The 27,378-nt window shown below is 36.5% G+C and overlaps 1 protein-coding gene across 1 annotated transcript; it reads right to left on the reverse strand.

Annotated features, from left to right (window-relative positions):
• Window positions 1-1,893: 1,893 nt before the first annotated feature.
• Window positions 1,894-6,544, reverse strand: LOC107824088 (uncharacterized). The gene is made up of 4 exons (XM_016650812.2): window positions 6,162-6,544; window positions 4,793-4,987; window positions 2,767-2,948; window positions 1,894-2,372 (listed from the first exon to the last, which is right to left on the reverse strand). The coding sequence occupies exons 1-4, from the start codon at window positions 6,451-6,453 to the stop codon at window positions 2,055-2,057; spliced, it is 987 nt and encodes a 328-aa protein (XP_016506298.1). The 5' UTR covers window positions 6,454-6,544; the 3' UTR covers window positions 1,894-2,054.
• Between the last annotated feature and the right edge of the window lie 20,834 nt (window positions 6,545-27,378).

A 27,378-nucleotide genomic window follows, 5' to 3' on the forward strand; every position in this document is an offset into this window, starting at 1 on the left:
ATTTTGAGCTAAGATTGAACATGATATAGAGAAAAAATATAGAGGTACTATCATTTTTTTTTACTGCTCCGGAATATATTTACTTTTGGTACCCGAAAAAATAAAATATAAAATTTGTATAATTTTTATATATAATATATAAAATGTATATATATACAAAAAATATATATTTTTTCGGCTATTATTTTAAAAGCGGTCATTTTCCTACAAACATATCATCCGGCAGGTGCTACAACAGAGCATTGTAATTGTGCATTTATCTTGAGATTACAATCAGATATATTACTCATGCAGAAGAATAAATTGAAAACCTTTTTGGGAACATTTAACAGAAAATATGGAGGTCCAAGTAACAGGATGAGCTAATTAATACTAGGTAATCTTTTGAATTAAAAACGTGATGTATTTAGATTTTAAATAGATGTCACATTATGTTAATTAAATTTCGTGGTTGGGATCTTAGATTAATTAGGGTCGGCGGGCTTGTTGAATCCAGATCCAATATAATGGAGCGGTTCGAGCCCGAACCCTGGTCCGAGCCTGAACCCATCCTATCATCACCACCATAATAGTCGGAGCTCCTGCCATCCCTTGATGAAGATCCAACCCACCCAAACTCAAACCTAAACCAAAAACCACCATTTTGATCATCATTGTTTGAATTTGAGACGAAACCATAAATGGAGCAACCGGGACCAAAACCCGTAACCCAAGGATAAGTCCAACTTCCACCCGGGTCTAATCCGCATCCATATTTGAGGTTCCAAACTCCATTTGGACTTGAACTATCTCCTACTTTACTTGATACTTCTCTTCTAGGAATATTCTCAAAACAATGAATGAGAGATATGAGAAGAAAGATTCCACTAATAGTTTATAAGCCAACTACATTAATTTTTGTCATTTTCTCTTTTGTTCTTTCGCCAGTGAGATGGAAATCACTTATTATTAGTTGTGAGAATAAAAGCGTGGAAAGTACTCTTAAATCACCTCAAAACATCATTCATTTCCTTGGTATGACCTACATATTTGAATCATGAAAAACTTATGGAGCATTCTCTAGCAAAAAGGTAGGTAGCTTTGATTATTATATTGACAACCACTTAGTAAAATATGGAGTCGATAAACTTTCTCCATCCGTGAAATAAGGCAGAAATTTCTAAGTAGAAGAAATTTATTAATATAAGTTCCACGTGTAAAAGTTTAAGATAAACTTCAAGTTTCTTTGTTTACGTACAATATATATTATCTTAACAGAAGCAAATCCAGATGTAACCAACCGAGAGAGGCAAGAGATTTTCGTTATTCTTAAATTTTAACGCTCATTTTGAAAAAGACTGAGAATCCGGCAAGGGTTGACCACGATCTGGTTTTTATTTGGTTTGGGTTAATTGATCTTACTTGTAGATCCAGATCTCATTTAAAGCCTCTGAACCGTATCCTAAATTTGGTTTTATTTATTAGTTAAGTAGTCGTACTATTAAACTACGCACTTTCAGTCTCGTATGTCGAAATTTTGCACCTCTGTCTTGTCTTATATAATAAGCCCCTCCTCGAATTGTAATTTATTTTTATTCAAACTTGTAAATGTAAGAGAGTATTAAACTATTTTCTACCCATAGAAAAGGTAAATCTAACTAAAAAGTCATTCCTGCTTTTGCGTCATTTTCATTTTTTCGTGGGGTCCTCAGAAAATATTTGAGACAATAATTTAGCCTCCTTCACCTGCTAATGGACTATGTAATTAATCCTGTCACCCAGTGATTGACAGGGAGTTGGAGGAAAATATCTTGTAGTGGTACATATCTGCATTTAGGAGATTGGACTTATTTCTTTCCGATAGATATTTAGAATCACTTCTACTAAAGTTCAATCAAAATCTAATGATAGAGATGCAAATGAAACATGTTTGATTTGTCTTAGTCTCATGAATACTTGTTATTCTACAATATAAGAACTAAACACTATAAGTTGCCTTGGCACCAAAAGCAAAGGCTACGATACATATATATGACCTTTCTGGAATAACTTATATTGAGAGGGCGTATATAACTTCAATTGCCAAGATCATGGAAAGTTGGGTTAACTTCAAGTTGAGCTGCAAATTTCTCAAGGATATCCTTCAGGAAAACCATGAATTCATCCTTCTCTGATGCTGCATCGGTCTGTCCATTTTCTATATCACCTAATACAATGTCATATAGAAGAATCACCACTTCATCATTCTTCAGAGGTGGCAAGCCCAATGATGCTCCATTTTTCTCGAGATAACGCTGAATAACATCTTTGTTACTTAGACTATCCTTCTCATCCTGCTTTTCCTGCATTATCTTCTCTACTGTCTCACTTAGTTGCTTTTCATCAGCCAAAACCTGAATCAAATGACCAGTTGAGAAGATTAGAACAAACAGACTGTAAGACACATGGGTTAGTTCAAACTAAAAGTCTAAATTTACCAAAGGTAAGTGAAGTACTTCTGTTTGAGGTTCACCCACAAGGCTGAAATCCTTCCCTTTTATACACATTTCTTATGTCTATTTTTTTTCTTTTTGACAAGGATTCTTATGTCTAAATTTATGTTGGAAGTACATAGCTTCATCTCACTCACCAAGCTGTTCGAGTATTAAAAATGCTAAGATGAGGAAGAAATATAAAGGGGATATGAAGTGCCATGTTAACAAAATGTGCATGGATCACAGTGAGTGCAACCTAAGAGTTGTTTCCTTCAACACAGATCGAAGTACATAAAACCGGGGAAGTAGCTACCTTTCTTAATTTGGAACCATTATTGATCTTGATTTTCTGCACTACAACCACAGGGTTCTTAGCAAGAGCATCTGCCAGCTCCTGAAGCACAGGCTGAAGTAAATGTGCAAATTGGGCTTGCCCCAGTTCGTCCTCTCCTTCAGCTCCATGCCTCTTTAAAATGTCACTTAGTAGAGGAAACTCTGCTTAATATCAAAGCTAGGATTTAGCACCGAAATAAACTGTCGATAATATTTGATTGAACTGCAAGCTACGACCAAGATTATAGATTCTGAATTAGAAAACAATACAAGAAATGGTCCACTATACGATGATTATGATAAACAAGACAATCATGAGGTTATCATAAGAGAATGTCCAGTATAAGGTGTGTGTGTATCATGAGATAATCATAAGAAATTGTCCAGTGGAAAATCTATCTCCTGTCTATCTATTTACTGCCTCAAGGTTCGTGTCAATCCTGTAGCCAAATTGGCCAACCAACAACACTTAGAGCTTCATCTTGACGAGACAAATACAGCATTCCAAATCGCACTCAGTTTCACTGTCAAATGTGCTGTTACTGCCACTAACAGAAGCATAATTCCACATGCCAAAGCTTGTCTCTGTCACTACAACGTGTCAGCCACGTTAGCGACATAATAACTCTGTCAGGTCACCAACAAAAACGTAGGCTAGCCAGTGTGTCCAGTTCAGTCAGTCTACTTCCATGTGTCATTCTATCACAGATACATCCAGTCAACAAGTCAGTCTTCACGTCAACATTATTATGTTAGTAATATTTTCCAGCAAGTCCTTAGGGTTTTTCAGCAATCAGATCTATTTATCTAGTTAAAATCTCCAAATTCCACACCTAAACACCAATCAAGAGCGAGAACTTCATATTTCTAACAGTTGCTAGTGTATGCTGCGGAGCTCTGGCTCATAGTTGAGGTTATATTTTATAATGATCACCTCTATATTAAGAATACGACATTCAAGAAGACAAGAAGCCGAATAGAAGAAAGTTAATGCCCATTTGTGCAGTATAACGGAAATTGAAAATTGCTATTAAATGCAAACCTGCTACAGAACATGGAGTGCAACAAAGACATAACATAGCATTCAGTGGTACTACAGGCAATTGGTGAATTTGTGAAACTCAACCAGGGGATTCTGGGATGTCCACACGTACAGCGTGTTGAAAGAGAAAGAAAGCGGTCAAAGTCATGTCGTTCATCAAAAACTATGAAGAGTGGAAATAACAACGTGAAAGACTCTTTATGATACCATATCTTTTATCCATTCGACTATATTTTACCTTGTTGAAGAATCAGATTCTCGTTGAGTCTATCATATCAAATTTTGGAGGATATCTATGTATATTTATTCTGTTTCCTCACAGCTAGCATTGAACCCTGAGCCTCTTAATGTGAAGCCCTTTGTCCGGCCTCCCAGTTGGCTAATAGAGGAATTTCTACGGCAAGGATTGAGAAGGATGAGGCCATTCTTAAGGAACCAACTTAGGTGCATCATGTCTGGTAAAATGAACATGACAGGGAGACATGCTGGGATCTACCCGAACCTCAATCTTGCAATGCTAATGTAGCCCAAAAATAACAATCCGGGACCAGACCATTCTGGTTTCTGGTACAGATTATGAGCTTTTGAACTTTAAGAGAGCAAAAAGAGTTTCCAACTACCTCTACTGCATGTACTGGTAACTAAATTACGTGCCTTAATCGCTCGTCAACTCTGCACCCTATAATGTCAAAGCATTTAATTTCCATAAAAATAAAAAAGTTAAGGAGCACAAAGTCAAAGTGTAAATGTTAAGGGGTATCTGCTGCATTTTCTCCTAAGAAATAGCATTTGCAGAATTTTGCAAATGCAGAGAAGAAATAATATCAAATGATGTTACATAAGAAAAAAAAGGTTTTTGAGTAAAGCTTCATCATTTAAACACATTTAATAGTATCCAGCGATGCAACGGAAAAACCGGCATTTGGTGCTCTTTATTGGGGAGAAGGGAAGGCTGGGAGCAAACCTGAAAGAGGAGGAATTCCCATTTCAACACCCATATGAATGAGAGCATCCCGTATTTGATTTCTTCTGATCTTTCCTCTATCTTCTGTGTCTAAATCAGTGAAAAGATTCTCAGCCAACATGGCAAAGTCATCTTCATCTTCCAAAAACATACAAAGAGTTTTCCCATCCAAAATTGCAATGACTATAGGATCATCTGAACATGCAAATACGAAATCAGTATGCTTTTCATTTCATCTAATGAAACCGGTTCCCCGATCGAATGAACAGAAAGTCAGGCATTGCACTTAAATATCTAAACCAGCATAGAAGCAAACAAAAGACACCGATAGCATACATAGCCAATTTCAAAGAACATGAAGTACATGTAGTCATGGTTTTAGTATGTTTATTGTCCATCTTGCAATTACAAGGCCATTAAATACATCATCTGCTTTTTCAAACTGCAACATTTAGTTCAATGACCGAAGTACTTAGTTCTTTTAACAGTTAATTGACTTTCAGTCTCCAAAGACAGCAGCTTTATAAAAGTTCAAATACTTGAAAGTTTAACTTATCTTTCATTCAGAAGTTTAGGTAGTCTTAGCGCATAGGAATGCACCAAAAACCAATTTCTAGAACATGTTTGCAAGACATGCCATCAATCTGTCTCAAGTAGCATTTGGAATATTGAAGCGAGAGTGTAACATATTAGTCATTCTTACAGAAGCATCAATTATATTAGGATGCATTACACTGGAAACTAGCTTGTAGCAGAGGGAGGCTGTCACTGCAAAAGAGTTGTGAAGTGAATGTTTTTAAAAGCATCTCCTAAACCTTCAAGTAATAAAATAACAACAGCACCATTTCACTCATAATTATTAACTGGAGGCTTCAGTGAGACCATCTGCTCACCAATTCCGTATGTGAGAGAACTGAGAGCATTGAATCCTGTTTACAGCTTTTGCGCAGTACCAAATGCATAACAAGTTCGAGAAGGTGAAAATGTAGCTTTTAAATTTTCATCACAACATGTAGATGACTATACCAGACATCAGTTATATTGATATAGCATACCTATCAAAAAGACCTTTTTTAGATAGGTCCATGAGGCAACCATTCCATATTTTTTTTTAATAAATAAGAATTCTTAGATATTATTTGTTATGTGAAAGAATTAGTTTTTAATCTTACTGAGTTAAGGAAATTTATCAGCTTAAATAGATGGAGGAATCATTAGAACAAAGATGACTAGTTCAAAATTTTCTCTCCAGTGTTCTAATTTATATCAATTACCAATAATTTCATGCTAGAACAATATATTAGTAAATACGTTAAACTAGTACGTACGGCACAAATATTAGTACTTCTGAACAAGTCAAAACACTTGCCTTGGAGTTCGTCTACAATGGCAGCGACGTAATTTCGGAGAATAGACGAGGCATTTTCACGATCGAGCTGTTCACGGCGGAAATCAAGGTCATCGGCAACGCTGAGGCGTTTGAGAACGGCGGACTTGAGAGTATCCGGCAATGAGAAGCCGAAGAGCGACTCTGAGACTTTGGATTCAGCGAAATCGAGAAGCTGAGCTCCGGTGACTGAGCTGCCGTCCGATGACGGTAACGATAAGCTGACGGCTCTCAGCTGTGATCCGTCCAAAACCGTTAATCCTCCGTCCGACATTTTGCTTTTAATGAGAGAGTATTTTGAGAAGTCTTGAATTGGCGGTGAGTAAAAGAAAAGAAAACACGTCAAGTAACGCACTTTTGTTTGAAAATTGAGGAAAATGTAGTTACTTTCGCCAAAAAGACAAATATACCTTTGTGCTACTAGAAAAAGTTTAAATATATCATTCATTGATATACTCTTTTTCTGTTAAGTTTGTCTCACACCTCCTTTTCCTCCCACAAAAGATATATGTGTTATGAATTGTTGTGGGTTAAAGAATTTTTCAATTAAAGTGACAAATTTGAGTAGGGATTATTTTATTTATAGAGTCGCCACTTGGAATTAATTTTTTGGGTATTCCAAGTCACCATTTATTTGAATCCCTAGTCAAAGGAAGGTTTGACTCTATTATTATTGGTCTGCGAAAATAAAATCCGGGTAAGAAAACCGGAGAAAATATGTAAGACATTCCCCGAGTCCCGTAGTTTTAGCACGATCGCTTTATTGACTACATTTGGCTTATATTAATTTTGAATAACCTGTGTTTTATTGGTTCTCATGTTTTACCTATGCCCGCTTTTATTGCTTGATTAGATTTATAAAAATTATCTTAAAATAAGTCACGCGTACGTGTACTCATTTTTGTTTGGCGTCAAGAATCATGTCACGCGTACGTGTACACAATCAATAACACATTTATTATTATTCGAAGCTGATTGGTCAAGTCATATGAACGCGCACTTGTATTATTTTCCTAAACTAATTTGAAATTATTATAAGACCAAGAGTTTATGGATAGGAAATTATTTGGAAGTCGGAAAATATATTAGTTATTTAAAGTATTGAAAAGTCACCCACACTTAGAAATATTTATAACTTACTACACTATCTTTGAAATTAGGAGATATTTATCCATTATGGAAGAATGAGCTAATTATTAGTCTAGTGACAAAATTATTGGGCCTGACAGATTTATACTCAATTCAATCCATGTCTAATTATTTCTTTCCTATTAAATGTGATAACTCATTTCTGGTTCACTGACTTGAACTCCAACGCATGTCCTATTAATATGGCAAGATCTTCATTCTTAATTCTAAATAGTAAATCTCATTAAGATGAAATCCTATTCAAATAATATGTTGACAAATCGCTTGAAACGTATAAAAAGAAACTAGAACATGATAATGTGTATAAATAAAACAACACCAAAAAATTATCTCATGAACCTCTATAAGAACATCACACAAAATAATGAAATAATTAACAAAGGGAGGATAAGCAATGAACCTTTAAGCAAAAAATTTTCTTCAAAACTTGATTAATGCAAAAATAATTCTGAGCCGAGCAAATACACCAAACCAAGGGCAAATCAGTAGATGGGCAGAAAATTTAGCGACAAACCTTCTAAAATTCGAGCCCGGACCGAAACTCGACTGTACCTCGTGAGACTGTTGGTTTTTGGCGTGAGAGAGGTGACTATCAATGAAGTTTCACAAGGTGTTTTTAGGCTTGAATTTGAGGTATTTTTAGGTCTTAAACAGGGTGATGAATTGCTTGAATTTTCGAAAGAAATAATGAAACGAGTAGAAATTCACTTAGCGCAAAAGAAGAATTTCTTTTTCTCTCAATTCTCTCCTCTATTTTTTCCTCCCTTCTCTCCTCACATTTTTCTTATATTTATAGAAAAGAAATTCGGGATTTTTTTCAGATTTTCTTTATTTTTTTTATTTTTATTATGTTTTAATTAAAAATAATTCTCACTTCCCATTTTTCTTCTTTTAAAAAAAAAATCCACTTTGCTTTACTTTTACTTTTTCATTTCCCCACTTTCCTTTACTTTTCTTTTTTTAATTTCCCACTTTTTACTTTTATTTTTTTTTTATTTTCCACTTATTTTACTTTTCTTTTTTAAATTTCCACTTTTTTTACTTTTTTTTAAAAAATTTCAGCTACCTTTACTTCTATTTTTTAAATTTTCCAACTTTCTTTTAATTTTCATTTTTTTAAATTTCCACATTCTTTTACTTTTATTTTTTTAATTTTTTACTTTTTTTTACTTTTTAAAAAATAATTTCCACCTACTTTTACTTTTACTTTTTTATTCCATACTTTTTATTTTCCTATTATTTTATTACAATACTAAAATTAAGAAAAAAATTTAATTTTTTCGGTTTTTTTAAAATTTATTTTATTTTAAAAATAAAGATAAAAAATAAAAATAATACTAATAGTAATAATTTGACCTTTTAAATTATTTTTAATTCTTACCCTATATAAAAAAATATAACAAAGCTAAAAATATATATATACTAAATTTCTAAAATTATTTACATAGTAGAAGGTGGTAAAAATTCAAATATAGTCAAAAATTAGGTGCTCACAGCTGCTCCTCTTTGCTTGGAAACATGAAAAGTTTTCAGGCAAAGACTAGGTGAGCCATATGACTAATTTTTGACCAAACCGTTATTCAAAAGGAAAAGGAATAAAAGATAGTGTGCAACCGAGTCTTGGTTTTGGACAGCCTACATATCCCAGGTTATAGGGGAATCATGTCACGTATAGTTTAAGGAGAATGGTAGAATGATGAGTTGATGAGTCGAGTGAGGTTCCGTCGAGGCTCCGGTCCGCGGTCCTACTATTATAAAAAAGAAACTAAACAAGCCTATCAGCTATGAGTTACAAGATTCCTATCTATGAGTCTTCTGAAACTTGATCTTGAGTCTTGACTGATTCTTCATGCAGACTCTGATCTAAAACTTGATGCTCGCTAGCTGTAGGTGCTCGTTCATTGTTCTATAGCTTCTTCTAATCAAAACGTGACTCCAATGCTCGTGGCTTCAGTCATGTCTTGAGCACTCCACATCTTTCAACTGCTTTTGCATTTTGGATTCACCTATTTTTTTCTTTTCTTTTATTCTAAATTGAGACTTCTTCTTTTGGCCATCTCAAATCATGTGCCTCGAGGTAAAACCTACTCAGACACCAAAACAAATAAACGAACGAAATTTTTCTGCCCCAGTTTGCACTAGAAAAATTTTATGAGTTATTGTAACAAAATTCTAAACTACTTCTTTATTGAAAGCAATAAAAGGTCGGGAATGGCGTACCCCGAAACATAAAACAGAGACTAGGGAATGGAGACCCTATATCTAAAATGAAAGAAACTAAGGGGTAGAGACCCTATATTAGAAAAATAACTGGGGATTAGTGTACCCTGATACTAGTAAGAAAATATAACTAGAGGTTGATACCCTATATTACGGAAAAAGAATGTAATCAGGGTCGGTATCCTGCATTACTAAAAAGAATGTAGTCATGGGATGGCATCCTGTATTACTAAAAGGAAAAGTAATCATAGGATGTTACCCTGTATTACAGAAATAAAATGTAACCAGGGGATGGCACCCTGTATTACGGAAAAGAAATGTAACTAGGGGATGGTGCCTTGTATTACTGAAATGAAAATGAATCCCCTGGGCGAAAAGTTTCTACCTTGGTTAAACTGTGAAAAGCGAGCCTGGGCGAAGAGTACTTATACCCGGAACTATGAGCTGGATCCCCCTAGGCGAAAAGGTTCTACCTGGGTTAAGCTACGTAAATCAACCTGAGCGAAGAATACTTCTACCCAGAACTATGAGCTGGATCCCCTAGGTAAAAAGGTTCTACCTGGGTTAAGCTACGAAAAATAGCCATGAGCGAAGAGTACTTCTACCCGGAACTATGAGCTGGATCCCCTAGGCGAAAAGGTTCTACCTGGGTTAAACTACGAAAAATAAGCCTGGGCGAAGAGTACTTCTACCCGGAACTATGAGCTGGATCCTCCTAGGCGAAAAGATTCTATCTGGGTTAAGCTACGTAAAACAACCTGAGCAAAGAGTACTTCTACCCGGAACTATGAGCTGGATCCCCCCAGGCGAAAAGGTTCTATCTGGATTAAGCTACGTAAAATATCCTAGGTGAAAAGTACTTCTACCCAGAACTATGAGCTGGATCCCCCTAGGCGAAAAGGTTCTGCCTGGGTTAAGCTATGTAAAACATCCTGGGCGAAGAGTACTTCTACCCGGAACTATGAGCTGGATCCCCCTAGGCGAAAAGGTTCTACCTGGGTTAAGCTACGAAAAATAACTTGAGCGAAGAGTACTTCTACCCGGAACTATGATCAGGATTCCCCCTAGGCAAAAAGGTTCTACCTGGGTTAAGCTAAGAAAAACAAGCCTGGGCGAAGAGTACTTCTACCCGGAAATATGAAATGGATCCCCTTAGGCAAAAATGTTCTACCTGGGTTAAGCTAAGAAAAATAAGCCTGGGCGAAGAGTACTTCTACTCGGAACTATGAGCTGGATCCCCCTAGGCGAAAAGGTTCTACCTGGGTTAAGCTACGTAAAACAATCTGAGCGAAGAGTACTTCTACCCGAAACTATGAGCTGGATCCCCCTAGGCGAAAAAGGTTCTACCTGGGTTAAGCTACGTAAAATAACCTAAGCGAAGAGTACTTCTACCCGAAACTATGAGCTGGATCCCCCTAGGCGAAAAGGTTCTACCTGGGTTAAGCTACGAAAAATAAGCCTGGGCGAAGAGTACTTCTACTCGGAACTATGAGCTAGATCCCCCTAGGCGAAAAAGGTTCTACCTGGGTTAAGCTATGTAAAATAAGCCTGAGTGAAGAGTACTTCTACCCGGAACTATGAGCTGGATCCCTCTAGGCGAAAAGGTTCTACATGGGTTAAGCTACGTAAACATCCTGAGCGAAGAGTACTTCTACCCGGAACTATGAGCTGGATCCCCTAGGCGAAAAAGTTCTACCTGGGTTAAGCTACGTAAAACATCCTGAGCATAGAGTACTTCTACGCGGAACTATGAGCTGGATCCCCCTAGGCGAAAAGGTTCTACGTGGGTTAAGATACATAAAACATCCTGAGCGAAGAGTACTTCTACCCGGAATTATGAGCTGGATCCCCCTAGGCGAAAAGGTTCTACCTAGGTTAAGCTACGTAAAATAAGCCTGGGCAAAGAGTACTTCTACCTGGAACTATGAGCTGGATCCCCCTAAGCGAAAAGGTTCTACCTGGGTTAACCTATTAAAATGATCTGTATGAACAATAGTGATGCATGCCGAAAATAAGAGAAAATGGAGATTTTACGGAAACTTACCTTTGGTGACATTCGTTTTTAAGAATAGCCATTCTGCGCTGCTTTGTTCCTGCTTCAAAACAAAGAAAAATTGTGAGTTTTAAAAGTGGTGGTCGGTGTGTGGCCTTGATGTCTTTGGTGGCTTGGCTTTATGCCCATCTTCTTTTGATGATGATTTTAACCTGTCACTAGATGTTTCGTGAATACCACTTGCATTTCTGTCCCCGGAGAGCCTTTGACTTTTCAAACTTTTACATGACGGTTGGGTCGCGTGGGACTTAACTTTTCAACTTCATTTTGCCCTTACATGTACTTTCAATTTGATTTCCTCATTTTGAGAGTTTTTATTTCAAAGCATCATCCACCATGGACAGTCGGGGTTGACTTGATGCCCCTGTTGAGGCTGGGTGCCTCTTGAATATTAGCTTGTATAAACAAAAGCCCTGAAAATCAGTCTTGCCATCCCTTCTTCGCCTTAGTTTTGGAATAAAGTTAGACCGAAAGGGATTCAATGAACAACAAACAATGGAATGAACAATGAATTTAGACAAGAGGTATCTCTTTCGGGGAAAGGAAAGAAGGACTTATCTGGAGTACATGCAGACTTCAATGAATATGACATGCCTTTTGGACTGGATGCCTGATCTGTGTAAACAGTCTGACTCTCAGAAATTCATCACAATTTTTGCCTCGAAACCGAGAAACCTTGCCCAGGACTGTGTCGATGCCAATGGCTATGAAGATCCTCTTTTCAATCAGTAGTGCCCTTTACGGGTTTTTAACAGCTGACCTCTCTCATTTCTCTTCTCACCATCGTCTTATAGTGCCCTTTGCGGGTTTTCACTAACAAGACTCTTATTTTTATTTTCTCTGCTCGACATCGCCCTACGATGCCCGTGAGGGTTTTCATCAATAAGACTATCTTATTTTATTTCTCTCATTTGGTTGTATCAGATCCAAGTAATTGTATCCTCAAATTCTTGAACATTCCCGTTGATTGATCGGAAGGACTTGTAAAGGATTTGGGTAAAAAGGATTTGGATTGAATTACAACTTTGGAACCTTTAAGGTGAAACCATTGCCGAACCATAGTAACATCTGCCCCAGTTTCACATTTTTTTTTGGAAATGTGGTTTTTTATTTTGGTGTGACTGAACCCTAGAGAGATGCTGCCTACGTATCCTTTTAGAATCAAGTCGAACGTAGTTCAAGGTAACATGAACTTTTTTTTTGTCTTTTGATCTGTTTTGTTTTCTTTCTCTTTCCTTTTTTTTTTTTTCTTTCTTGTTTTTTTTTCTTTTCAATAATTCCTTCAAGTTCCAATGAGGGTAATCAAAGAAAGGTAACTGGCTCAAAGGGTTGGCAAAAAGGGTTAATGGTGTTTGGGTAGCGAGAATGAAAGCCTTCGTCATCTCAATCAAAGAGCATTAAAGGTGTGTGAAGGATCAAACATAATACCTTTTTCACTGCATCAATTTGGAGCCAATTTCCTTTAGCTTATTCATGATGCGGGAGGATACATCTCAGAACGAGTTGCCCCACTTTAAATTTCCTGGGCCGCACTTCCTTGTTGTAGGCACTAGCCATTTTTTGTTGGTACAATTGCTCGTGACAAACTGCAACCAATCATTTTTTCATCAATCAGTGTCAATTGTTCCAATCAATTCTTGACCCAATCTTTATCCTCAATCTTGGCTTCAACAATGATCCGAAGAGAGGGAATTTCAACTTCTTCTGATTTCATTCGGTCTTGGCTTAGGCCTACTGTTCCAATTCTTTATTTATTTTCTCACAAGCTTTATCTTCAACACATTCTGCTTCTTGATTCATTATTTCGAGGTCTGACAACATTTTAGGATCTAGTCAAGAAGTCCGCAAGCATGTCATGTTATTAAAATCTGCATTAACAGAACTGAAAAGAGAATAAGAAATGTGACAAGATTAAGAAAAGAGATATTCAATGAAATATTAATTTGATTTGATTTGATTTCTTTGTTTTTTTTTAAAAAAAAAATTAAAGATACAAGGGTTTACATCACAAAGTAAGACAATAAAAGTAAAAAGTCCGTATTACATCCTGAATTAATCCCTACACAGAAAAGATAGCAAGACCGCCTACCGAGACTCCCATATGACAGAGAACTTTTCAAGTTTGGCGCCAGTTTTTAGGTTTCTCTTCTGCCGCGGAAATGGCTAATGTGGCTTTCAGTGCTGGATCAAATTCCTCATCTTCACAGATCATTCCGACTACTGGCCCATTGGTGTGAGTAGGCAGAGGATTGTTCATTATATTAGGGGCCTCTTCATCCCTAAGCACTATTTTCTTGACCTCGATGAGGTCTTCCACTACTCTCTTAAGAATCCAACAGTCTTCTATATCATGTCCCACTGCTCCAGAGTGGTATTCACATCTAGCATTAGTCTGGTGCGCCGGTTCGGGGCTACTGGCTGCAGTAGACCTAGCCTAACTAGGTTTTTGGAACAAGTTCGAGTATGATTCACCAACAGGGGTGAAATAATTCCTTCTCGAGAGGCTCTCCTTTTTTTTCTATTTTTTTTTTTCATACCTTGATTTCTTTTTTCTTTTTCTTTTTGTTGTTTTTCGCTCTTTGTTTTTCTTTGTTATTAATTTTTTTGTCACTCTTTTCTTTCTTTTTCACTCAATTTTTTTCTTCTTTTTTTTTTCGATTTATTTTTTCACTCAATTTGTTTATGGCTATGATCGAATCCGATGTGGATTGCCTACATATCATGACGCCCCATGAATCAGATTATTACGTAGTTCAGGAAGATCGGGAATAGACTGACCCATTTTTCTTTTTCTTTTCTTTTTTTATATAAAGACTTTTAAATTATTATTTTTTGAGTTTTTTTTCTTTTTATGGAATTTTGAATTTTTTTTTAAAAAGAAGGAATTCTAAAGAAGGAAGAAAATTTTTGGATTTTGATTTGAAAATTATTTTTATTTTTTATTTTTTCGAATGAAAGACTTCAGAAAAGAAGGAAAATATTTTTGGATTTAATTTTATTTTTTTTGGAATTTTCTAAGGAAAGAATTCTAGAGAGGGAATCAAGGAAAAGGAAACAATTTTTGAATTTTTTTTTTTTTGAAATTTGGGGCCGGAACCGATGAGATTTGCCTACGTATCTCACATCCGGTGAGAATCAGACCCACGTAGTTTGGTCAATATTTCAGGAATGGGATGGCACTTTTTTTTGGAAAAAATTCAATCTTATTTTGTAATAATCGTTTTGGAGTAAATTTTTGACAGGGTTTTGGATTTTCAAATACCGAGACTTTTTTAAAAATCGGGTAAATTTTCTCTCTCTTATTTTCTTCCTTCTGGTTTTCTTTTAATTCTTATTTTTATATTTTACAAGATGGTCAATATGCACTAACCGAATCAAATATAATGTACATGTAGCACATAAGATGCATCAGGATGGTCTTGTAATTATCGGGTACACATGTCCTAGACGGACCCAACCCCTGTGTTGAGTCCCCAAAGTCAAATGCACATGATGCAAACAAACGTTCCTACTAGGGATCCGGCATTAGGCTATGTTATTCTAGGTTTAAAATCCTGGGGGGAGTGGTTTAGACCTGGCTTACCCAAGCGGACAGCTCGAGCCGAGATGGGGGCAACGTACCGGGAGCACGAAAGTCTACCCGGCCTAGTTACTGATCCAACCTCGTTCTATTTGGTATGACCTCTAACAGAAAAGTGGGCCACGCGCACGTGTGCACTATAAATTCAGAAGACTCAGAAGGGAGGCGTAAGAAGACAGTTTATATAGTTCAAATAATATCAAAGTGGTAAATGAGCGGCAATTAGCACATTAGGCCCACAAATACAATAATATCAACAATCAAGAAAGCCAAGTATAAATCACATTACAAGTTCGAATTCTGAACCCTGAACCAAAAGTTCTGGGTTCTTTTCCGCAGCAGAGTCGTGAGAGCTGTCACACCTCCTTTTCCCCCACAAAAGATATATGTGTTATGGATTATTGTGGGTTAAAGAGTTTTCCCAATTAAAGTGACAACTTTGAGTAGGGGTTATTTTATTTATAGAGTCGCCACTTGGAGTTGATTTTTTGGGTGTTCCAAGTCACCATTTATTTGAATCCTTAGTCAAAGCAAGATTTGACTCTATTATTATTTGTCTGCAAAAACAAAGTCCGGGGAGAAGATGTAAGGCATTCTCCGAGTCCCGTGGTTCTAGCACGATCACTTTATTGACTACATTTGACTTATATTATTTTTGGATAACCTATGTTTTATCGGTTCTCATGTTTTACCTATGTCCGCTTTTATTGATTGATTAGATTTATAAAAATTATCTTGAAATAAGTCACGCGTACGTGTACTTATTTTTGTTTGGCGTCAAGAATCATGTCACGTGTATGTGTACACAATCAATAACATATTTATTATTATTCGAAGTTGATTGGTCAAGTCATATGAACGCGCACTTGTATTATTTTCCTAAACTAATTTAAAATTATTATAAGACCAAGAGTTTATGGATAGAAAATTATTTGGAAGTCGGAAAATATATTAGTTATTTAAATTATTGAAAAGTCACCCACACTTAGAAATATTTATAACATACTACTCTATCATTGAAATTAGGAGACATTTATCCATTATGGAAGAATGAACTAATTATTAGTTTAGTGACAAAATTATTGGGCCTGATAGATTTATACTCAATCCAGCCCATGTCTAATTCTTTCTTTCCTATTAAATGTGGTAACTCATTTCTGGTTCACTTACTTGAACTCCAACGCATGGCCTATTAATATGGCAAGATCTTCATTCTTAATTCTAAATAGTAAATCTCACTAAGATGAAATCCTATTCAAATAATATGTTGACAAATCGCTTGAAACATGTAAAAAAAAAACTACAACATAATAATGTGTATAAATAAAACAACACCAAAAATTATCACATGAACCTCTATAAGAACATCACACAAAATAGTGAAATAATTAACAAAGGGAGGATAAGCAATGAACCTTTAAGCAAAAAATTTCCTTCAGAACTTGATTAATGCAAAAATAATTTTGAGCCGAGCAAATACACCAAACCAAGGGCAAATCGGCAGATGAGCAGAAAATCTAGCGACGAACCTTCTAAAATTCGGGCCTTGACCGAAACTCGACTGTATCTCGTGAGACTGCTGGTTTTTGGCGTGAGAGAGATGACTATCAATGAAGTTTCACAAGGTGTTTTTTAGGCTTGAAGTTGAGGCATTTTTAGGTCTTAAACAGGGTGATGAATAGCTTGAATTTTCGAAAGAAATAATGAAATGAGTAGAAATTCACTTAGCGCAGAAGAAGAATTTTTTTTTCCTTTCAATTCTCTCCTCTATTTTTTCCTCCCTTATCTCCTCACATTTCTCTTCTATTTATAGAAAAGAAATTTCGGAAAATTTTCAGATTTTCTTTATTTTTTTTTATTTTTTTATTTTTTAATTAAAAAGAATTCTCACTTCCCATTTTTCTTCTTTTAAAAAAATAAAATAATTTTCCACTTTCCTTTATTTTTATTTTTTAATTTTTTACTTTTTTTTATTTTTTACTTATTTTACTTTTCTTTTTTTAATTTCCACTTATTTTACTTTTCTTTTTTAAATTTCAACTTTCTTTTACTTTTTTTTAAAAAAACAAATTCAGCTCTCTTTACTTTTATTTTTTAATTTCAACTTTCTTTTATTTTTTATTTTTTTAAATTTCCACATTCTTTTACATTTATTTTTTAAATTTTCTACTTTCTTTCACTTTTTAAAAAATAATTTCCACCTACTTTTTCTTTTTAATTCCATACTTTTAATTTTTCTTTTATTTTATTCTCATCCGAAAATTTAAAAAATATTTAATTTTTTCGTTTTTTTAAATTTATTTTATTTTAAAATAAAGATAAAAAATAAAAATAATATTAATAGTAATAATTTGACCTTTTAAATTATTTTTAATTCTTACCCTATATAAAAAAAATATAACAAAGCTAAAAATATATATATTAAATTTCTAAAAATATTTACATAGTAGAAGGTGGTAAAAATTAGTTTGTCCAAGGTGTACATCTAATCTTACATGGCATTGATATTTGATGAGGTGGATGCCGCATGGCATGCCACCTCAGCGCCCCTAATCCATATATAAAAGACTAAAATTTAAAATACAATATTTTTTATGGTAGCGGTAATGGTGACAATAGTGGTGGAGGGGAAGAATATTTTAGTGGTGGAAAAAAAAAATTGAAAGGTGGATAACATGGGTTAGGGGCGCTGAGGTGGCATTCCATGTGGCATCCACCTCATCAAGTGTCAGTGCCACGTAGGATTGGATATCCACTTTGGACATATTTAATAAAAAAGGATATATTTGAACCAATAGTATAACGGCATGATATATATACACACTCAAAATATAGCCCTTTTCCGTTTTCCTTTTAATTGACTTTGAACGCTTTTCCTTACTTTTTGTTCCAACGGTTTTCTGCATACCTCTTTGTTTTGGCACAAAATCAACATTTTATTTTAAATGGTTCTTATGCATCCAATATTTATTTTAAACTTATAAATATAATCTTATATAATTATTTTCACTTAATTATAGTTAATTAAAATATATTTTTAATTTATTGAATTATTTAATTATGATAAATTTATATATTTTGGTAAGAATATTCGATATAGCTAACTTTTGTTGCTGAATTAATATCGAAAAAATTAGGTTTTTACCTACTTAATGCTTGTACTATAGTAAATTTAATTAATTAAATTCAAGCCTCTAACTTATGTCTAGGAGTGGGCATATATCGGTCAGAACCGAAGAAACCGATCGAATCAAAAATATTTTTATTTCGGTTTCGGTTATTCAATTTTTTCGGTCGGTTTCAGTTTAAAATTTTAAAATTTCAGTTATTCAGTTCGGTCGTCGGTTATTGATTTATTTGATTCGGTTAACCGAAAATTCGAATTATTAACAAATAGATTCTTTAAGCTATATATAGGCTAAGCCCATAGGTAATAATATTAGGTTCAATTTTAAGTGAATGAATTGGACAACTTAGTTGGACAGTAGAATTCATGTTTTATCACTTTGAACCTTAAAATGGCAAAATCTTATTATCACATTCTTGAGCAATAATATAGACAAATCAGATTTATAGAAATAACAAATCAGATTTATGATTTATCACATTCAAGCAACACAAAAAGTCCGAAATTTTGGAAAAAACTAACAAAGTCGTCAGTCCAATTATTACATAGAAAGAGCCCAATATGATAATGTTCAAGCCGAAAATCGATTTGAAATAAACCGAACCGAAATTGAAAAATCGAATTGAGCCAAACTTATTTTAGTTCGGTTTCGGTTATTACTTTTACCAAACCGAAAACCAAATAACCGAACCGAAGCTTTTCAAATCGAACTGAACCGACCGAACGCCCACCCCAACTTATGTCTACTCCATATGGTTATTGTACAATAGGCTCATAATCTCCTTGCAAGCAAGAATCGAAATAGAACAGTTAATTTGGGATGGTGTGAGTGTAATATTGTATCTTGAATTGACTTTTCATGTTAATTATATGGCTATAACTTATTCTACCTCATACAATAGTATTTATTTTTTTGACCTGAATATACATGCCCACTTATGTGGCACGGAAATAATTATATATAGATCAAATACCAAAAGTTCTCAATTTTTTTTTTATAGTTTTAATTTTGAAAGGTTTCCTGAAAAAATAATTTTGGTGTTTAGTTGGCAATAACTATTCTTTCTTATAGACATTAGTCAATTTTTCTGCAACTATCTTAGCTTTTAATTTTGTACGTTATTAAAAAATAAAAATCCTATTAATACTCATAAATGGTATGAAAAAACCATTTGATTGATAAATTGTTATTATTTAATTTTTACTATATGTTTTTTTTTGACAAAATAGTTTCCCTCACTGATATGGGTGGGCGTTCGGGTAGTTCGGATTGGATAGAAAAATTTCGGTTTAGATTTTCGATTTTCGGATTGAAGAAATGACAATCCAAATCCAATCCAAATAAGTTCGGATTGGATCAGATTTTTTAAGTTCGGTTTCAGATTAATCGGTTTGGATATATTGAATTTTCGATTTTGAGCTTATAAGTTGAGATATTTTTTTTTTCTTTTTATAAAAATAAATATCCAAATAAAGTACTCATGTCGAATTACCTAAAAGGTTCCTCATTCTCACTAGTCACTACAATCATCTAGATAAAGTATCCAAGTAATAAAATTATTATCAAGAAAATGCAATAGAGACGCTAATACGATTAATAAGAAGTAGCAATAGTAAAACCATGTCCAAATAGAAAGTATTCTGATAGTAACTTAGTAAGTAATATTGAATATATGAGATAATATCTAATGGGTAGGGTATTGAATTTATTACTATTGGCATATAGACAATGGACTAAATATAAAGTATAAAAAATTAGGATTTTCGGATATCTAAAATCCGGAGTACCAAATCAAATATCCAATGCAAAATCCAAAAGTTTTAAAAATTAAATCCAAAATCCGAAAATCCAAAAAATTCGGAATTTGGTTTGGATTTCGGGTTTGCCCAAACTATACCCACCCTACTCACCAATCAAATCGCTTAAAATGAAAAATATTAAGAAACTTAGCTCAAAGTAACAATATAAAACAAGAAAAACAAGATATATAGAGAGAATCAGAGGAGAGATTTTTATTTCTTCCATGTATTCAAGTGTGTACAATGTGATGCCCAAGCTCTCTATTTATTGGATGATATTGAGGTAATACAAAGGGATGCCATGAACATGGTATTAACTATTGAGATCATGGAGAAAGATCATGCATGGGATTATGGAGGTGTGGGAGTTACAACAATAATAGTAAGAAGTAGTGAAAGGTTGATGGAAAAGAGTAGTGGGAGTAACTTCTTTAGGAGTTATAGATATCCACTACATAATATATATAATATTTCATAACACTCTCCCTTGGATGTCTATAGATAATGTGCCTCGTTAAAATCTTACTAAGAAAAATTTCTGTGGAAAAAAATATTAGTGAAGGAAAAATAGCACACATATCTTGTAATACGTATTGTTTGCTGCCTCATTAAAAATCTTACCAGGAAAACCCAGTGGGATAAAACCTTAGCTAAGGAAAAAAGAGTGCAGCGCGTATCTTACTCCCCCTGATGAAAATATCACTTTACTTTTCAGAAATGACGTATTCCAATCCCGTATACCAGCTTCTCAAATGTTGATGTTGGTAATGATTCATTGAACAGATTCACCAAATTATCAATCAAATAAATTTGTTGAACATCTATATCACTAATTTGTCGAAAATCATGTCTGAAAAGAATTTTGGTGAAATGTATTTTATTTTGTCGCCTTCAATATATCCTTCTTCCAATTGAGATGAACAAGCAGCATTGTCTTCAATATTATTGAAATCTTCTTTTTCAAGGAAAAATCACACGTTTGTTGTGTTTTGAGTCACTTGCTTTATAAGTTGCTAATATCTTGAAATGACTTGAATCAATAATTGACAGCCTTTGTAGAATATTACAATATGATAATACCTTCACATGAAAATAGATTGCTTAAAGAACTAACTTCAGCCATGCATTTGCATAATCAACAAAACCTTGGCAATAATTGTTAGAATAAACAAATCTATATCAAAGATTCCTTTTGCAATATAATACTAATCGTATTCCAATATCTTTATATAGAAGTTGTCACGACCCAATTTTTTCTCCGTTGGTTATCGTGATAGCACCTAGTCTTGGGGACTAGGTAAGCCTAACATTTACTGAATAATAACAATAATTAATTAACGATGGACAAATGCGAATTAGAATTCTCTATACCATACTTATAATCCCAAAACTGGTAGTACAAGTCATAATGTCACGGGGCGACTTCCTTAAGCTCGCCAGCGGCACCGATTCGCCCGTGCGGCGCCTGCAGTTCCCCTCGCTGCAGGCCAACCTATTTCCTTTCCCAGGTTTTCAAGCACGATCATGTGCTTGTTGGTGGAACTCACCCATGGGGCTCGCCCCAACTTGTGCCGCCCGTAAGAAGTCTAGGCACTTGGCCCTAGACATGTCGTGGCGCTTTATCTTAGGATCATAATCCATGCGCACCCTGGGGGATTGGCTTAGGACATGTCTTGTCCCTCGCCCAAGACTGAGCATCGCTCTCGCGTGCACAGCCCAATCCTCAAGCTTGACACTCGCCTAGTGCATCCGCAACTAGCTCGTGCCTCGCCCGAGTAAGGCAACCTTTAGTCCTTGGCCATTGTCATGTGCGTCTTTCGTGACATGCCCATACATAGCCCTCGCGACACGCTTCCATCTTGAATAGTGCAATGTTGTCCCACAACTGCACGTTTAGGCCATCGGACCCTTGCTTGCATGGTTGAACCCAAGCCATGCTCACAAGTCGACACATGATGCCTCTAAGATAGGTGCGTCAAGTATCCAATCGGCACAGAGGTCTCCTTCCAACATTCGGCAGCCCGCGGGGATGGCCGTCCCACACATCGAGCCTCCATCGCCACTTTGGTGCCCAACGCTAGCCCGAAGGCATCGCGCCGTCAATAGAGTTTCCAAACTCGTATGGATACCTAGGACACTCCTTTGAGTCATCCACGTAGGCCCTTGAGGTCGCCCCCAAGGTAGCTCGTTCGATACAGCTTGGTGGCAGCACGTATGGGGGAGGCAGGTTGGAGCTTTCATCACCTATACCCCCCTTATATATGCTTAAAATTAAAAAGCCCAAGTTGCCCGAGTAGACAAATCTACGTCAGACAATCAAAAGAGCCTTTTTTCACCAGTTCTTTGCAGAAGTCACAACCCCAATGTGTGGGTTGTGACATCCTCCCACACTCATAATGTCATTGTCCCCGATGACACATCATGGACTACGACATCCCGGAGTCTACCCCCTCAGGTATGTACTTCGCGGCTCCCTTGGTCCTGTGGGTTGGACTTCCTCGAAGTCCTTTCTCAAAAGGAGTCGTGCCCCATGCACTTCTCTCCCAAGTAGCTTCCAAGCGTGCCTCTGCACTTCACCTCCTTTCGGTGTTCACTTGGAAAGTGCCTCCGCACTTGCACCCTCTGGTGTCTAACTTTGTAGTTGACCCACACTAGTCAACTACATCATGGCCCTCACAGCCTTCATGTCTGTCTGAAGCTTTCCCTTCACAGGTAAGCACATCAACGTGCTCTTTGGCGCGGCTCTAGTAGCTCAATCGCTCACATAGCCTTCAAACGCCCTCTAGCATAGCTCCCGTAGCTTTTCCTTGCCCTCACTACCTTGAAGTTGTGTTGGCTTCCGGACTCACAACTTTGCCCATATGCCTCTTGCATAGGCGGGATCCTCCCACACTCAATGTGGAGGATACTTCTTAGCGTTGTCGTCCCACTCGGCATTCAGCCAGCTCTTGGGACGACTCTTGGTGAGTACTACATTCTCAAAGTCATAGCATCGCCGCATTCCCGAACAAAGCTCTTTGTTTTCCAACTGTCACTTCCTCAGCAAGTACCCAATGCTCCCGGTAGTACTTCAATACTCGCCCTATAGACAGGTACTCTCTTGGTCCTGCTAGCACGGCTTCCTGGTTCGGTGTGCCTCGCACTTGGACTCTCAACGGTCCCCGATAATTCGGCGTACCCCTTTCCAGAATGATGACATCTCCCAACTTGGAAATTCGCCCAATTCTGAAGCTTCGCTATACCCTCAAATTCGTTTCCTCACCTTAGCAATGCCCTCAGGCAGTCCAAAAGTCTAACCACGTAGGAAAGACATTCAACTGATGCATTACACGTATCCTTGGCAATCCGCTATGATCATGCCCAAAGTTTATAGTTCACGGCTCCCACTCTTTTAAAATATGGTTGCACGACCTGGCAAATATGGCCTTCTCTTGACCATCGGACTCATCGGCATATTACCATATTCAGTAATGACCTAGACTTCCGAAAGACAATGGAATCACCCATTTCTTTCTTTGACCAGCAGTATCGGGTTCTCGATCTCTGGTGGCATATGAACATCAATCTCTGCTTTGACATGATCTCCGCACTGACATCCAATATGCACTCGCCATATCCACCCTTGCCTTGACATTGTGCCATGGCATAGTATGGCCTTAATCAGCCCTGATACCACGTGTCACAGGCTGACTTCCTTACGCTCGCTAGCGGCACCGATTCGCCCGTGCGGCGCCTGCAGTTTCCCTCACTGCAGGCCAGCCTATTTCCTTTCCCAGGTTTTCAAGCACGATCATCTGTATGTTGGTGGAACTCGCCCATAGGGCTCGCCCCAACTTATGTCGCCGGTAAGATGTCTAGGCACTTGGCCTTAGACATGTCGTAACGCTTCATCTTAGGATCATAATCCATGCTCGCTCTGGGGGATTGGCTTAGGACATGTCTTGTCCCTCTCCCAAGACTGAGCATCGCTCTCGCGTGCACAACCTAATCCTCAAGCTTGACACTCGCCTAGTGCATCCGCAACTAGCTCGTGCCTCGCCCGAGTAAGGCAACCTTTAGTCCTTGGCCATTGTCATGCGCGTCTTTCGTGCCATGCCCAGACATAGCCCTCGCGACACGCTTCCATCCCGAATAGTACAGTGTCACCCCACAACTGCACGTTTAGGCCAACAGACCCTTGCTTGCATGGTTGAACCTAAGCCATGCTCACAAGTTGACACATGATGCCCCTAAGATAGGTGCGTCAAGTATCCAATCGGCACGGAGGTCTCCTTCTAACATTCGGCAGCCCGCGAGGCTGGCCGTCCCACACATCGAGCCTCCAGCGCCACTTTGATGCCCAACGCTATCCCGAAGGCGTCGCGCCGTCCATAGAGTTCCCAAACTCATATGGATACCTAGGACACTCCTTTGAATCATCCAGGCAGGCCCTTGAGGTCGCCCCCAAGGTAGCTCATTCGATACGACTTGATGGCAGCACGTATGGGGGAGGCAGGTCAGAGCTTTCATCACCTATGTCCCCTTATATATGCTTGAAATTAAAAAGCCCAAGTTGCCCGAGTAGACAGATCTACGTCAGACAATCAGAAGAGCCTTTTCTCACCAGTTCTTTGCCGAAGTCACAACCCCAATGTGCGGGTTGTGACATTCATCACTCTATTGAGTTACTAGGAAGCCTATAAATACAACTGTTTTGAAATAGAGGTAAAACAGTGCAAGTACAATATCAGAAGGTGACTCCGAAGCCTACGAACATAGCAACAGGTTTACCTTGAGTCTCCACAGCAAGATCCGTACTGCTAGCAATCGGTCAATTGACTCCATATTTACCTGGCTCTGCACAAAAATGTGCAGAAGTATTGTATGAGTATACCACAGTCAGTATCCAGTAAGTATCAAGACTAACCTCAGTGGAGTAGTGACGAGGTACAGTCAAGACACTCACTAGTCAAATAACTTGTATCATACAAAATAATCGAAAATAAATAGCAATGATAATAACAATAATCAACTAGTGATATAAACAATAAGGCAGCAAGAACACCATAATTATTAGTCAGACGAATAAAAAAACACAAGTACAACCTATTGAACCAGTCTTTCACATATAATTCATTCGAATAAATACACCTCCAAATATAGTTCTTCAATAAATATCATTCAAATATAAAACTCTTTCAAATAAATGACTTATATCATAATCATAACATACGGTTCTCAACCCCCTTTTCATATTCTCACTGCACCTCGTGCCCATATCTCTATCATAACCGCACGGACAACTCTCGTGCCAAATATATTAATACATAAAATCCGCACGATTTAATTTATTTTCAAAAAAGTAAGGTTACAATTTTTAAACTAAGTAAAAATTCAACAAAGAAATGAGTTTATTTTAGAAATAGTTTGAGTAAAGAAAAATGACATTTCAATTTAAATAAAACATCAGATAGTCTATTACTTCAGATGTAAACTTATTAATTCAAAACATAATAGTAACTTCTTTTATTTAAAATAACTCAACCATCAAAAATCGGTAAAAAAACCAGGAATATAAATCTTCAGAGTCTTGTACTAAAAAGCCCAAGCTAATACAATACAACAAGGAATACAAACACATAGTAAAAAAATCAAATAACACATCACGGCAGATCACAAAGATTTACCTATCACGGAAATATAAAATAACCAAAGGCAAGTGCAACCATAGAGAGATGTCAACAAAAGGGCACTCCCGAGATACCGTCTCGTAGTCCCAAAAGTAAATGCTCAACAGGGGATCTCCCGAGGTACCGTCGCGTAGTCCCAAAAGTAAATATATAAGACAGGAGGATCTCCCGAGGTACCGCCTCGTAGTCCCAAAGTAAATATGCAACAACAACAACAATGCCCCCAGGCTATCATAATAAAATTCCAGACATAGCTCACCTTGTCTCGCCACGTGTGCAATAATAATGTAAATGCCCGCCTTGTCTCGCCATACGCGCATAATAATATTCCCAACTTGTCTCGCCACATACACAAACTCCCCCCCCCCCCCCACACACACACACATATATATATATATATATATATATATATATATATATATATATATATAGCTCGCCCTGTCACGCCGCATGTGCATAAATCAATAGTAATAATAGCACGACAGAAATTTCGTGCAAATATCCGAACAAAATTTTCCAACAATATAATGTGCCAATATCACATCTCATAAATTGCACCTCAAGTGCTCAAATATTACAACATATCACAGATTTGCACATCAAGTGCTCAAATATTATAATTTATCGCAAATTGCACACCAAGTGCTCTAATATTACAATTTATCACAGATTGACATCTAATGCTCAAATATTATAATTTATCACAGATTGCACATCAAGTGCTCAAATATTACAACTCGCCACCAAATTCAACAATACATTATTTTCCACAATTAGGAGCCCATGACTCGACCATAATGTGCACAAAATCTTAACAAATATATCCGGGAGTGAACAACTCAACAAAATAATATTTCACATAAAAATTAAGGTGACAATCACACCAAATCATTATATAAAAACAAATCCAACAAAACAAGGATTTAGGCAGGACAATTAAAGGATTTAATAAGTGCCAATAATTTCCAATTTAATACATAAGGGCGTCTAAGGATTTTAACCAATGTAATTTGCACATATAAACCAAGCACGTACTCGTCACCTCGCGTACATGATTTTAAATTACACAAACTGCACATAAGACTCAATGCCTAAGGGGAATTTCCCCCACTCAAGGTTAGGCAAGATATTTACCTTTTGAAGTTATGTCGATATTCTAAAATCGCTTTCTTGCTTGAATTGACCTCCGGACCGCTCAAATCTAACCAAATTAATTGCATAACTTCCTTAAAATTCATCGAAAATAATTCCGGATAATAATACGTCGACTTAAAAATTTATTCCAAAATATTAACGAAAGTCAACGTGGGGCTCGCCTCTCGGAACCCGATATAATTTTTATGAAATTCGAACACCCATTCCGACACGAGTTCAACCATACCAATTTTATCAAATTCTGATAACAACTCGACCTCCAAATCTTAAATTTTCGTTTTTTGGAAGATTTTGCAAAAATCTTGATTTCTTCCATTAAAATCCAAATTAAACGATGAATATAATCATAGATTCATGAAATATGAATACTTTGGGATATATAACACTTACGCAAGTCAAAGTCGTGAAGAACTCCTCCAAAATCGCCCAAAAACCGAGCTCCAAAA

This window comes from Nicotiana tabacum, chromosome 19, assembly GCF_000715075.1.
Source record: "Nicotiana tabacum cultivar K326 chromosome 19, ASM71507v2, whole genome shotgun sequence".
Classification (NCBI taxonomy): Eukaryota; Viridiplantae; Streptophyta; class Magnoliopsida; order Solanales; family Solanaceae; genus Nicotiana; species Nicotiana tabacum.

Bases quoted from the DNA above. Each gene is read 5' to 3' on its own strand.
- LOC107824088 (XM_016650812.2), bottom strand. From the start codon at position 6,453: ATGTCGGACGGAGGATTAACGGTTTTGGACGGATCACAGCTGAGAGCC. The intron at 2,949-4,792 runs GTTTGCTCCCAG...GATATTAAGCAG, and splicing joins GGGAATTCCTCCTCTTTCAG to AGTTTCCTCTACTAAGTGAC. The intron at 2,373-2,766 runs GTAGCTACTTCC...CATTTGATTCAG, and splicing joins ATGGTTCCAAATTAAGAAAG to GTTTTGGCTGATGAAAAGCA.